We start from the raw sequence: 12,529 nt of genomic DNA on the forward strand, positions 1-12,529 counted from the left end.
CATTAGTCTGCTGCGCCACTCAGGCTCTATAATGAAGGAGCCCAATATCCAGGATTTGCTTTATTACATGCCAGTACTTGTTTATTTAATAAAGGTCACCATCTTATAGACATGAACCCAGGTGCCTAAAGTAAAAGTAAAACAAAACAAAACAAAACAACCCTAATTGCAAATAACATACTGTATTACCACAAAATAACATAGCATCTTCCTGTTTACAGCACCACTGATTATTATTTGATTAGTAAACATCAGCTTCTGAGAACGTGCAGAGCCCATTTTCCTCACCACCGGGAGTTCAAGCAGATGTCCTTTTAGAAACTACGCTCCAAAAATCGCATCCTTAAGGACTATTTAAACTATGCAAAGTATTTAAACAATTCCTTAACTCCTGTTCAAATTATTCCTTCAATACTATTCAAACAGGTTTTCCAGCCCTGGAGAAATCGCCGCAGCGAAACTAGTAGCCACAAAACCAGTAGCCGGCTATGCCTTCCAGCCTCAAGTGCCCAGCCAGCATAATCGCGCGGAGATTGCAGGCGAAACTCAGAAAGTTCCCAAATTATTTTTCGGTTGCTTTCGTATGTCATGAAGTAGCTGTAGCGGAATCTTTGATCTCTCTCTCTCCCTCTCCCTCTCCCTTCCTCTCTCTCTCTCTCTTTTCTCTCTCCCTCTCTTTCCTCTTCCTCCCTCCTCCTTCCATCTCTCCTCTCTCTCTCCTCTCTCTCCCTCTCCCTTCCTCCTTCTTTCCTCTCTCCTCTCTTTCTCTCTCCTCTCTCTCTCTCCCCCTTCTCTTCCTCCGTCTCCTCTCTCTCTCTTTTCTCTCTCTCTCTTTCCTTCCTCCCTCCTTCCATCTCTCCTCTCTCTCTCTCCTCTCTCTCCCTCTCCCTTCCTCCTTCTTTCCTCTCTCCTCTTTCTCTCTCCTCTCTCTCTCTCCCCCTTCTCTTCCTCCGTCTCCTCTCTCTCTCTCTTTTCTCTCTCTCTCTTTTCCTTCCTCCCTCCTTCCATCTCTCCTCTCTCTCTCTCCTCTCTTCTCCCTCTCCCTCCCTGCTTCCTTCCCTCTCTCCTCTCTTTCTCTCTCCTCTTTCTCTCTCTCCTCTCTCTCTCTCTCTCTCCCCTCTCCTCTCTTCCCTCTTTCTCACTCTCTCCCTCGCTTCCCCCCCCTCGTCTCTGTCTCTCACATCCTCGGTTGGGACGCACCGTTTGCAAGTCTCGCCCGCTTCCTGGCGGTCCGGCTGGCGGCCCTCTCGGGTTCAGCTCTCAGGTGCTCTGGGTGGGCCAGGTGAGTCACCGCGAAGAACAGAGGCGCGCACCCTCGCAGCCACATCTCTGCCTTCCTTTCCAGGTTTAGAGTTTCAAGGACTTTGTTGCTTCTTAGCCTGCGACCACCACCATCCTTCAAACCTCCCTCCCCCACTGCCAGGCGTCCAAAGACAGATCCCTCCCTTCCTCGGACCAGTTCTGGAAGAGAGACGGCGCATAATCTCGCTTGCACAACGCGACGCCCGATTAATTCTTGCGCCACTGTCCACGCACGAATCCACCCACGTCGCCCACTTGTCCAAATCGCAGCTCCCAAGAAACCTGCGCCTGCTCCCCGAAACCCCTGAAAAGCAGGGAGGATTAGAACGGGGGAATCCAGGCAGAAGCAGCGCTACGTGCTCTTCCCAGAAAACATTTCCCCGATGTGAAAGAACACCCACGGCGGACAAACAACCGGCCGAGCCTTCCAGCCCTTTCCCACGCTCGGGAGAAAAGCACAAGAGGCGCCCTTCCCTTACCTTTATATTTATCCATCCTGGGTCTTCCCTCTTTTAATCGGCGCTAGGCGGGATAGGGAGATCTTTTCTACAGTGGAGGATCCGGATTTCTCCCACGCCCTCCAAAACTCCGGACGGACTTCTCCCCGCGGGACGCGCCTCTTTCGCCCTGCTAGCGGATTCTTCGCCTTAACTCTCGGGTAAAACCTTCTCGGACTGCCTTGCCGCTTCCTAGCTCCGCCCTCCCTATGAGGTCAGAAGCGTCGGACCTTACAGGGACCGATGAGCGGCTGGATGGTTGGAAAACGGCGTGGGAAGGGAGCAGGGAAGGGGGCGTTTTGGGTCCCCCAAACCAGTTTCGACGTCTTGTGGATCCCTGCGAACCAATTAAATATGAGCAAACAGCCAAAATCCTAAATTGCCTTAACAGAGGGATGCATTCAAGATCAAGTGAGGTGCTAATACCACTCTATCAAGCCTTAGTAAGACCACACCTGCATCCAGTTTTGGTCACCATGCTGTAAAAAGATGTTGAGACGCTTGAAAAAAAGGGGAGAGAAGAACAACCAAGATGATTTAGGGGACTGAAAGCTAAAACATAGGATGAATGGTTGCAAGAACTGGGCATATCTAGTGAAGAAAAGGACCAGGGGAGACGTGATAGCACAGTTTCAATATTTGAGGGGCTTCCACAGAGAGGAGAGGGGGTCAAGCTATTTTCCAAAGCATCTGAAGGCCAGACAAGGAATAATGTACAGAAACTGGAAAGAATAGAAGATGGAAAGAATAATGGACAGAGCAAGGAGAGATTCAACTTGGAAATAAGGAGAAATGTTCCGACAGTGAAAACAATCAACCAATGGAACAGGTTGCCTTCAGAAGTTGTGGGAGCTTCATCACTGGAAACTTTCAAGAAGAGACTGGACTGCTATCTGTCAGAAATGGTGTAGGGTCTCCTGCTTGGGTCTCCTGCAGGGAGTTGGACTACATGACCTACAAGGTCCCTTCCAACTCTGTAAATCTGTTAATGCAAGCTTCTCAGTTGGGCGTACAAGTTCAAATAAATACTTGGAAGACAAGGCGACTAATTTTCCTTCCTTGCAATGCCCATGAGAAACTTCTAAGAAACTTCAGCTCAACCCTCTGGGTAGGTCAGCTGCTTCCCAAACACGTTTTGGGAAGGTGACCTTGGCTTTCAAGATGCAGGGTATGTGAGCAAGGAGAACTGTTTGTTGTCTTTTGCTTGTTCTTTCAACTTTCCTCCCCATCCCAGTAAGACATTTTTGGAATAACTAGAGCCACCAAATTTGATTGGTAACATTCAGAAGATCACTAGATGGCAGTAGAAATTTAAGGGTTTCTAGTATATCTGCTGCCATTTTGTCTGGATTTTTGTAGTCTACTATATAGTAATACAACATTTTTTGATCAGTGGGGAAATCCTTGGATTGGTAGTGGTGTGCTTCACAGAAAGAAAGCAACACTGTGTTCCATTTTAAGTGATGGGAAAGTTAAAGGAACTTCCAGTCTTGTTGAAAACAATAGTTCTGGGGAAATGAAAAGTGAACATAGAAATCTGACAAGTTTGGAGACGAGACTGGCTGTTGCACTTTTTCCATTTCCACAATGACAAGGGGCTGATCTGCTCCTTCAGTGTGAAGACAACCAAATATCCAAGAAGAGAACACAAACTTGCCCTGAACCTCACATGTCTTACTCCAGTGAAAAGAAGTGTCTTGTCATTTCTGCCACAGCTTCTTGGGAGCTTTTAAGGACACCTTCACTCAGAGCATCTTATTATAGTTCAAACATGAGGCCTCTTGCTCCAGAAACAGGATGCAATAGAATCTGAGCTTGAATCCTGGCTACAACCCTGCCAATTGTTCCAGTTATAGCCATTAACACAAGGAGAATCCCAGTTTTAATGCAAGCTTCTTAGAGGGAGTGCCAGGCTGTCCAGAGCCATGGACTGAATGAGCCTGAAGCAAGAAGGCTTCCAAACAAACAGCAGGCTAAAATTTGGCCTTTTGTCATATACAGTCCCTCCAGGCACCAAGTCCTATCTCCTGCTTGGCCTGGGGTGGAGATACAGAACTGGGTATCATTAGCATGCTGATGCTAATGATACTCCCAAAACTGATAGATTATCTCCTAGCAGTGTATTTATTGTAGGTACTTAAAAAGAATGGGGGATAGCACCAAGCCTGGAGTCATCCCAATGTGGAATGGCTGTGGGATCAGGTTCTCCTGCTCCTCCTCTGACTGAGTGGACCTGCAAGAAGTAGAGAAAACTCTGCAAAACAGAGCCTCTGGCCTCTGACTCTCATAAACACTCCAGAAGGATTGATGGTATTCAATGCCACTAAGAGATTAGGTAAAACCAGATGAGTAGGCCAGCACTGAATACAGTCAGAATTTTATCAGATATATCTTGTATTAAGTGAGGTTTAAAAAAGTCTTCAAACACATTGCATTAAAGGAAGTTGACTCATTCATCAGATAGAAGGTCACTGTAATTTGGCTATTCTTCTTTAGCCATTCCTTGGTCCAATCACCTCTATCTCCAATTTTCATTCCCTAGGCCTGTGATGGTGAACCTATATACAGGTATGTGGAGCCATCTCTGCGGGCATGCGAGCTGACGCCCAGGTCAGCTCTACCACGCATACCCACGCACTTTGCCCCGGCCAGCTGATTTTCATGTCTCTGCTGGAAGATGCGCACATGTGTGGGGGGTGGGGGTGGCTCATGCACGCATGCGTGAGGTGTGGGGGGTCATGCCTGCTTGCGCAGGGGTGGGGGGATGCAGCACCCCCCTGTGCCCTATTTTTGGTTCCAGGAGGCTTCAGGGAGGCCTGGTAGCACCAAAATGGGGGTCACGTGCACATGCACGGGGGGTGGCCTGCAGGGGGCACTGCATTATGGGTGTCAGCATGCTTACACGCACTGTCATGCATGCAGGTGCGCTTTTGGCACCTGAGGAAAAAGAGGTTAGCCATCACTTCCCTAGGCTGTGAACATAAACTCTTCAGTCTCATTTAGAATTTAAGAGCCAGAATGTATATATCTTCATTTATTACCTCTCAGTCAGATCATTATTGCCTAGCCCAGAAGACTATTTCAGTACCTGTCCAGCCTCACCATTGTTCCCTAGTACACAGAAATTGACAGGGTATCATCAATATATTTCAGATATTCAGCTGGTGTCACCAAACAGGTATCAAGGAACATGGGGAATTAGTGTTTTAAAGAAGAAAAATCAAACTTTGTACACATTTATTGACTTGATGTTTGCCTCTTTTGATTGGACAATTTAGCATTGCTCTCTTCTACCAGCACCATCTGAGCATGTACAGAGGACACTAGACAGAGTATAGATCTGGAAAAGGAATTCTGAAAAAAGTAAAATATTGTGAAGTGGGTCCAGCTAGTTACGCATCGCATGGGGCAGCTCTCAGAAAATTTATCCCACTGAAAAAGCAGAATACAAATTTAACCATTGTAATAGAAATCACCACACAAAGGTGAGAAATGACAATTATATTAGTTTTTTTTTAAATTTGATTTATATGTCGCCCTTCTCCGGAGACTCAGGGCAGCTTACAATGCGTTAAGCAATAGCCTTCATACTTTTGTATATTTATACAAAGTCAGCTTATTGCCCCCACAAACTGGGTCTTCAATTTACCTACCTTAGAAAGGATGGAAGGCTGAGTCAACCTTGAGCCTGGTGAGATTCGAACTTACAGTAATTGCAGACAGCTGGTGTTAATAACAATGCCATCAGTCTGCTGAGCCACCAGGCTCAGTTTTGTTCCTTCCATGTGATATTTAGAGTCTGGAAATCAAGTTTTTCAATCATGTGGGAATCCTTCAAGAATATGAAATATAAGCAAATATTTTTCAGACCAACTGGAGTATATTGAAAATGTACTGTATTAGTCTTTATTAACTTTACATAAATGTGCTAATTTTCATATAAATCTCTTTAGTTTGAAATGAAAATTAATCCTTTGTACTTTCAGTGAAACTTTCAGTTATTACAAAAAGAATTGGCAGACAGTTATCTAGTGGGATGATATACAGGTTAAAGCTAACAAAGAGGTGTCTAACTGGTTGAATTTTTAACTAAAATTGCAAGAAATTAGAAGCACATATTATGACTTTTGTCTAAGGAGAGAAAAATATTGGCTTTTTGGAAGCCGCAGGGAAGGGCGATGGTTTCTTTACATGTACAGTAATACCTAAAACATTATCTTATTAATAAGAAAAATAAATGACAGTGTTTCTGCTTAAATTGATACGAGAATATGAGATCACAGATAATTTTTTAAAATCAGAATTAATATTCTAAACTATCTAGGTTTAAATAGATTTATACTGATTTCAGCAATGAGCGGAAGTATGAGCTGATAGTGGCTCTCACTATTCGAGAAAAGCTAAACTGTTTCTATTCTTGACATAAAGATTCAGTTTAGAGTAAATCAAACTGAGAGTCAGTATACTAAGTGATTTAAAACACTTTCTCCAAACTTAATGACTTCCAGATGTATTAGTCTTTGAGCTTCCATATACTGAGCATATCTTGTCCCCATTTTATATGGAAATATAATAAATAAATAATAAAGAAAATAATTTAAGGGAAATGTGATCATATTGTTCGGAATCTTATTTCTTGAACCTCTGTTGAAACAGAAATGAAGAGCAAATATTCAAAATACAAAGAGCACATATTAAAAATTCTCCATTACAGATTAGGTGAATAGCCTTCCTGCCTTACTGTAGATACACATAAGAAGTAAATTTTGTAAAAAGATTTTCTGATTTTATTACACAGCCTAATAGTTACCATTGTTGCTTGCTAATAATATTAGCAATAGATTAACTGTTGGAAATAGATTACATTCTTCTTCATCTTAATTAATGGTAATATATTTCTATCTTTCTTCTTTCAGAGAAATTAAATTGAGGCCATCTCACAAGAACATGCAACAACTAAAACCTACACTGTATTCCATATTGCAGTTTGAAAGTACCTAATCTATCTGTATGAAACCTTCCAGAAGGAATGAAAGAATATAAATGGATGCTCCAAAGAAGAGGGAATTTCCAATGGGGAAGAAGAAACTGAAATTTATTGTGAAATGATAAGGTAGATGACTGGAAAAACACAATTATAACTTTATATAGGACTTTTACAAACACTATTGAAAAATAATTGTTTGACCAAACACCCTACTGGAATATTTTAATTTTGTAGAACAGAGGCAGTGACTCAAATCAACCATTATTGCCTGTATGTGTGTATGTGAGTGAGTGAAGATTGTCACAACTCTGTGGTTGAAGTCATTGTCTTTTTTTTTTAATTCTCCCTCCCAATACAGTATAGGTTTCAAGCATGTTTAATTGATTTAGAGACTTGTAAACCAGCCGAGGAAGAGTTATACTTTAATGTGAAGTTCCAGAGAAAAAGGTAGAATTGTAGTGAAGAAGCTTCTTGGATGAGAAGCAAAACGTTTTCAAAGAAAAAAATCAAAAAAGCCTAGATGCCTTTTGGAAAAAGCACCTTTGGTACAATGAAAAAGAAAGTCCTCTCATTGCCTCCTTATTTACGGAAACTAGCTTTTTTCATTTATATATTAGGGGTGCTAAAACTAAGTAATCCAATTCAGAGGCCTAATTGAGAGAACTGATCTGATCTAGTTGCTCTGAAAATGGTTCAATCATAGTCAGTGCTCATAACTTTAGCAAAAAAGTCAAATGATTTTGTCGTCTTATAAGGTTGCATGGAAAAAAAGTATAAATGGTTATAATTTTGCACCCTGCTTTTAAGGACAAAAGGAAAGCTACAGTATTAGAGGCACAATATGGTAAGTTTGTAGAAATTAGAGTATTTTTTTTTCTTTTTAGACATAATATGATCTCTCTCGACCTTCAGGATATTTTCATCCCTTAAGAGGCATCCTGAGAATTTCAAGAATCACTCTATTTTGAGGATAAATCCATTAATCACTGAATCCCCTTTTTTCATTTAACCTTCAGATCCAGACTTGGCCAAATCCAGGGTATCTCTCTGTTATGTAAATATTGTTTAGATGTTGTGGGGTGTTTTTGGATTCAACCAGAAAGAACCCTGGAGCAAACCAAGCTGTTAATTGAGGAGTTTGCTTATTCAAAATTTTCTCCTTAATAAATTTGGCCAGTGGAACTAGTAGAAGGGTTACTGATGAAATATGTATGATCACATTATCATGCAAACATCACAACCTACTGTATTATTGTCACACATCTGTACATCATTGCAGCATTTACTTGATGTCTTCATGATGCACCTATTGTAATTTTGGTATCACTTTTGTTGGTGCCAACAACTAATAGAAGCAGCAAAGGACACATTTTACATATATCCTCAAGAAAATCAGTCCAAGAAGTCTAGAGATGGAGATAAGACAGAGGGATCCATTACATTCTTTGAATAATTAAGTAAAAAGCAGCAGTCTAAAGTTTTGGGAAAGGAAATAATATAAAAGATTAAGAAAGTTTTGAAATAATATTGTCATTCTTTCAGAATAAATATGGCTAATGTGTGAGCCTAGCACTGGATATGGCTTGTGGCCTCATTACAAAATTGTAAAGAACCACTACTAAGTTGTATCTGCTGCATAGGACTTCAGCAAAGGAGGTGATGTCAGCAGATGGTATTACTGAGTATTACTGAGACAACGGGAGTTTTCCCATCTACTGTGACCTCAGCTCCCGCTTGCTTCTGTCTTGTGTAAATTACCTCTGAACAATTGCTACTCTTGCCAGAAAGATGATGTCAAAGAAAAGTCATGATGGAAATTATCAAGAGGGTATTCCAGAGAAGTTCTTCAGAAAACTCAAGTTTTTTATTTATTTGGCTGGTAGGACAGAGGAATTATTTTAAAAACATTAAACACATGGGAATATTTTTAAGCAAGTGTACTAAACTGCATTGAAAACAAAGATTCCCTCAAAACAATATTTTGATAACTACATGGGCATTCCCATACAACTTCCTTGGTAACAATAAACTTTTACCATTTTTAAAAATTTTCCATTGCCTAGGCAACAATCTTGGGATTTTCTATGCACTCCATCCAAGAATTAAACTGGTCCAATTCTCCTTCAGTTTTGGAGATAACTAAGGTCACTAAGGTGCTACCACTGAAGTAGACTCATTGAATTTAAATTATCTCTATTTTTTTGTTGTTGTCACCCTGCTGTTTTTGTAGTTTAGGCTTGATATATGATTTAAGGCCATTAGACGCCAAAACATTACACATACCTGTTTTAAAGAAATGCATAGTTTTTATGATGTTTACTGCATGCATTTGAAATATTCATTTCCTAATTATTTACAAAACATCCTCAGCAAGCAATAAGGCTGTGCAACACTTTGGCTTTAAAGGAAAAAAAGCACACGACCATAACTTGGTAGCACCAGTCCACAACTCTTTAAACAAAATCCTGACTAGGTGGCAGAAAGATCGGCAGTTCGGCAGTTCGAATCCCTAATACAGGTCTCCTGTGTGAGCAGGGGGTTGGATTAAATGACCTCCAAGGTCCCTTCCAACTCTGTTACTGTTAAGAAATGCTACTTTTCTTATTTTTGTTTTGAAGTATATTAACACTAAAGTGTAGAGAATAAGATGAATAAGTTTATGCAAAGTTATTAAGTAAGGAATGTTTTCAGGAAGAATCGATATAAGTTTATGGGGTAAAAAGTAAAAGTAAGGTTTTTATAATATAAGGGTTGGAGATGTGATGGTTATTTGTAATTGGGCGCTGATTGTGCAATGCTGGAAGAAAGAAGACTTGCTTATTATTGAAGAACGGACAAGAACGAAGTTGGATTTATTATCTTCAAGCAATAATTGGTTTAAATAGTTATATTCAGATATGAACAAGGGGAGTTAAAGTGCAAAAGGGAGATAAACCTATAGTTAGCTTATGTGTATGTATGTATGTATGTATGTATGTATGTATGTATGTATGTATGTTTGTTAAATGCTATATCCTGTATTTGCCCTGGGAAGTCCTGGGGGGCGGGAGGGTTGGGGCAGGAGGGGGGGAGGAGGGAAGGGAAAATATGTGAATTTTTTAAAAAAACTTTTTAATAAAAAAAAAAAAGAAACACTACTTTTCTCAAGTTTGGTTTTCAGCTACAAAAGAAAGATACAGTACAATTTATTTATTTTCATATTCATTATTTCATAGCCACTATTGGCATTTTTGTTACAGTCACAGTTCTATACTCTCACAATGATGCATGTGTAGAGAATCTTACAAGTCCTGATCTCACTGATCTGTCAAAAGAAACTGCAGCTCAGAGGCTCACCAAAACTATGGATTGTTCTAGACTCTCTGGGGTTACAAATATAAAAGGCACAATCCATAAAAGGACAACTCTGGAAGGGGCATTCCCTGGAACAATGACCTTCTTTTTTTATTATTCTTTATTCATGTCCCGGAACTGTACATGTTCCTGAGGCCCTTCCACCACAGAAAACTTTGAACTAAGTTTTTTTCCCAGCCTTATAGAAACTTAAGCAAAGGAAACTAAATGTGAAATGAAGAGGGAGGGGGAAAATGGGACGGCAGGAGAGTTTACTGTGTTGGTAAAGGAAAAAAAAACCCCATAGTGCATTACTCTGTACTTAAAAGTAATCCCATGGAACCGTATGTATTTAGCAGCAAATTAGTGTTGACATTTGACTATGTTTCAATCAGATCTGGGTTTTGGCACCATTATCTGTATTTTTAACTTGCTGTGAAGATTCACTTTACCAGCTGCCCTGCTGTGTTGGGAGATGTAATACATTCCTCAATCATTACTCAGAGGTCAGAAACTCACAATTATTTCTGTATCAGGAAGCAGGAAAGAAAACCAGACTTTTAGAATTTGGAATTTAGTTTTTTCATTATCTGAGAAGAAAAGGCTTTAAGTAAGTATGAAGAATGATGATGATGAATCATTTGCTAGGGTCAATGTGCACAGCAAATATCAGGCTGGCTGCCTAAATGATCATTGTGACATCTTCTTGGCTTCTCAAATATGAAATAAATTTGGCTTTTGGCCTGACACTTTCATATATATAGCAACCAACACATTCCACTGTTTGTTCATTCAACAACCAAAAAAATCTGTTGCCCAGGATGAAGATTATAAGATTGTGAATTGAAATATCTTTTTATGATTAATGTGATTGCCTTCAGCCGGTGCAGTGGTTGACTTATTCATTTTTATTTGATTTACATCAATCACATCTTTCATTTCTGGGGAAGAGGCAAGACAGCTAACAGTGTTTAAAGGACAAAAACAGAAAATAGAAACTTTAAAATGCAAACACTAAAATAAATAATAAGATCGTTGAACTTGGTGAAAGGGATGTATCTTAAAATATTTCAAAACACTCTTTTTAAGAATTATTTTTTATTGCATAATAAAAATGTGTCTTCTATCACATGTTCATTTTTCTGAGCTCTGGATAAAATAGACAATGCCTTTCTCATGTCACATCCTTCCAGGTTCTCTATCCAAAATATTTCCAATACCATCAATTGCTTTCATTGGACTTTTTACTTTCCTTATTGCCCTTGTTGCCTTTTCTGAGTTAATTAAACCAGTCTGCCTAGAATGGCACAATAATTGACATAGAATCTGTCCAGTGCAGAATATAACTTTTCAATGATTTGACAAACTGCTTTTGATGCAGTCTAAAATTCTCTTTGTCTTTTTGTACAATCACATTGCTCACTTGTGTTCATTTTTAATAAATTATTATTCTAAGATTTTTTTTCATTTCAATCTTTTCTGTTGTTTCACCTATCTCCTCCATTTTGTACTTGTAAATTTATCTTCTATCTCCCACAGCTCTATATTATGTTGTGACTTGCTGTTGCATAGCTCTTATCAGTCGTCTACTACTGACTTTACTAACCACATCCTGCTCTAATTTTAGCTTTTGACTAATACAGTAATTACAAACTCGTACTCTTCTGCGTTGAATGAGAAGCTGTAGACAACGAATTTTACATTTTCAATCCATAAACTTTGCAAAAATGTTATAATTGTGCATAACTCTTACAAATCATGCTATGTTAATTCTAGGACATTAAGGGAGCTGTTGGCCTACACAATAACCCTGAAATTAAGGCTGAGATCTCAAAACCATGTGTCTGTTATTTATCAGTCACAGTAATAATTATTGAATAATTTAAAAAGTTTGTGGCCAAGGGAATACTGACCCTATTTTGAGCAATCCCCCAAGTATCGTTTCAGAAAATACCAGAAGATCTTCAAAATGTATACAATTTCGTCAATAATTGTTCCCAACATATCCTCTGTTTTGCAAACAGTGTGTCACAAGTTTTATCATCAAGCATGACCAAATGCATTTTCACTGTATTAACATGAGCTGAATAAAGAAAAAACATCCAAACAATAGGTAAGAATAAAGTTTAAAACTTTATTCATCTACTTGGTATGAGTACAACAGCAATGTAGATTATAGTGGCATTAGGATGACATTTGCAAACAGCATGAATAGCAACAATGGCCATTTTGCAGAGAAGCAGATTTAACTCTATGGATAGGCATTGGTGGCTTTCTCTTTCAACAAAGGCTCTTAATCAGAGCTATTCCATAACAACAATAAAAAGGGGGAGAGGCAGAGAAAAAGGGAAATTCTGAAAAAGGCTTTTTTTTCAGTTCTGAACATCGGCTGGTCATGGGACAAATGGAT

General features: G+C 39.6%; 1 protein-coding gene and 1 long non-coding RNA gene across 3 annotated transcripts in view; one reads left to right on the top strand and one right to left on the bottom strand.

The window, feature by feature from the left end:
• AFAP1L2 (actin filament associated protein 1 like 2) overlaps positions 1–2,010 on the bottom strand; it is an 87,590-nt gene extending 85,580 nt beyond the window's left edge. The window contains exon 1 of one of the 2 annotated variants that reach the window (XM_034440187.3): positions 1,782–2,010. In XM_034440187.3, the coding sequence (XP_034296078.2) occupies positions 1,782–1,797 (16 nt within the window). In that variant the 5' untranslated portion in view covers positions 1,798–2,010. Of the gene's footprint in view, positions 1–1,200; positions 1,762–1,781 lie in introns of those variants that run through there. The other variant, XM_034440186.3, reaches the window with a different exon arrangement.
• On the top strand, positions 1,092–8,360 carry LOC148113119 (uncharacterized). The gene is made up of 2 exons (XR_015728659.1): positions 1,092–1,282; positions 6,716–8,360. It is a non-coding gene; the product is annotated as an uncharacterized LOC148113119 (long non-coding RNA).
• Positions 8,361–12,529: the final 4,169 nt, after the last annotated feature.

The sequence above is a fragment of the Pantherophis guttatus genome, chromosome 6, assembly GCF_059756535.1.
Source record: "Pantherophis guttatus breed Tessera chromosome 6, ASM5975653v1, whole genome shotgun sequence".
Lineage (NCBI taxonomy): Eukaryota > Metazoa > Chordata > Lepidosauria > Squamata > Colubridae > Pantherophis > Pantherophis guttatus.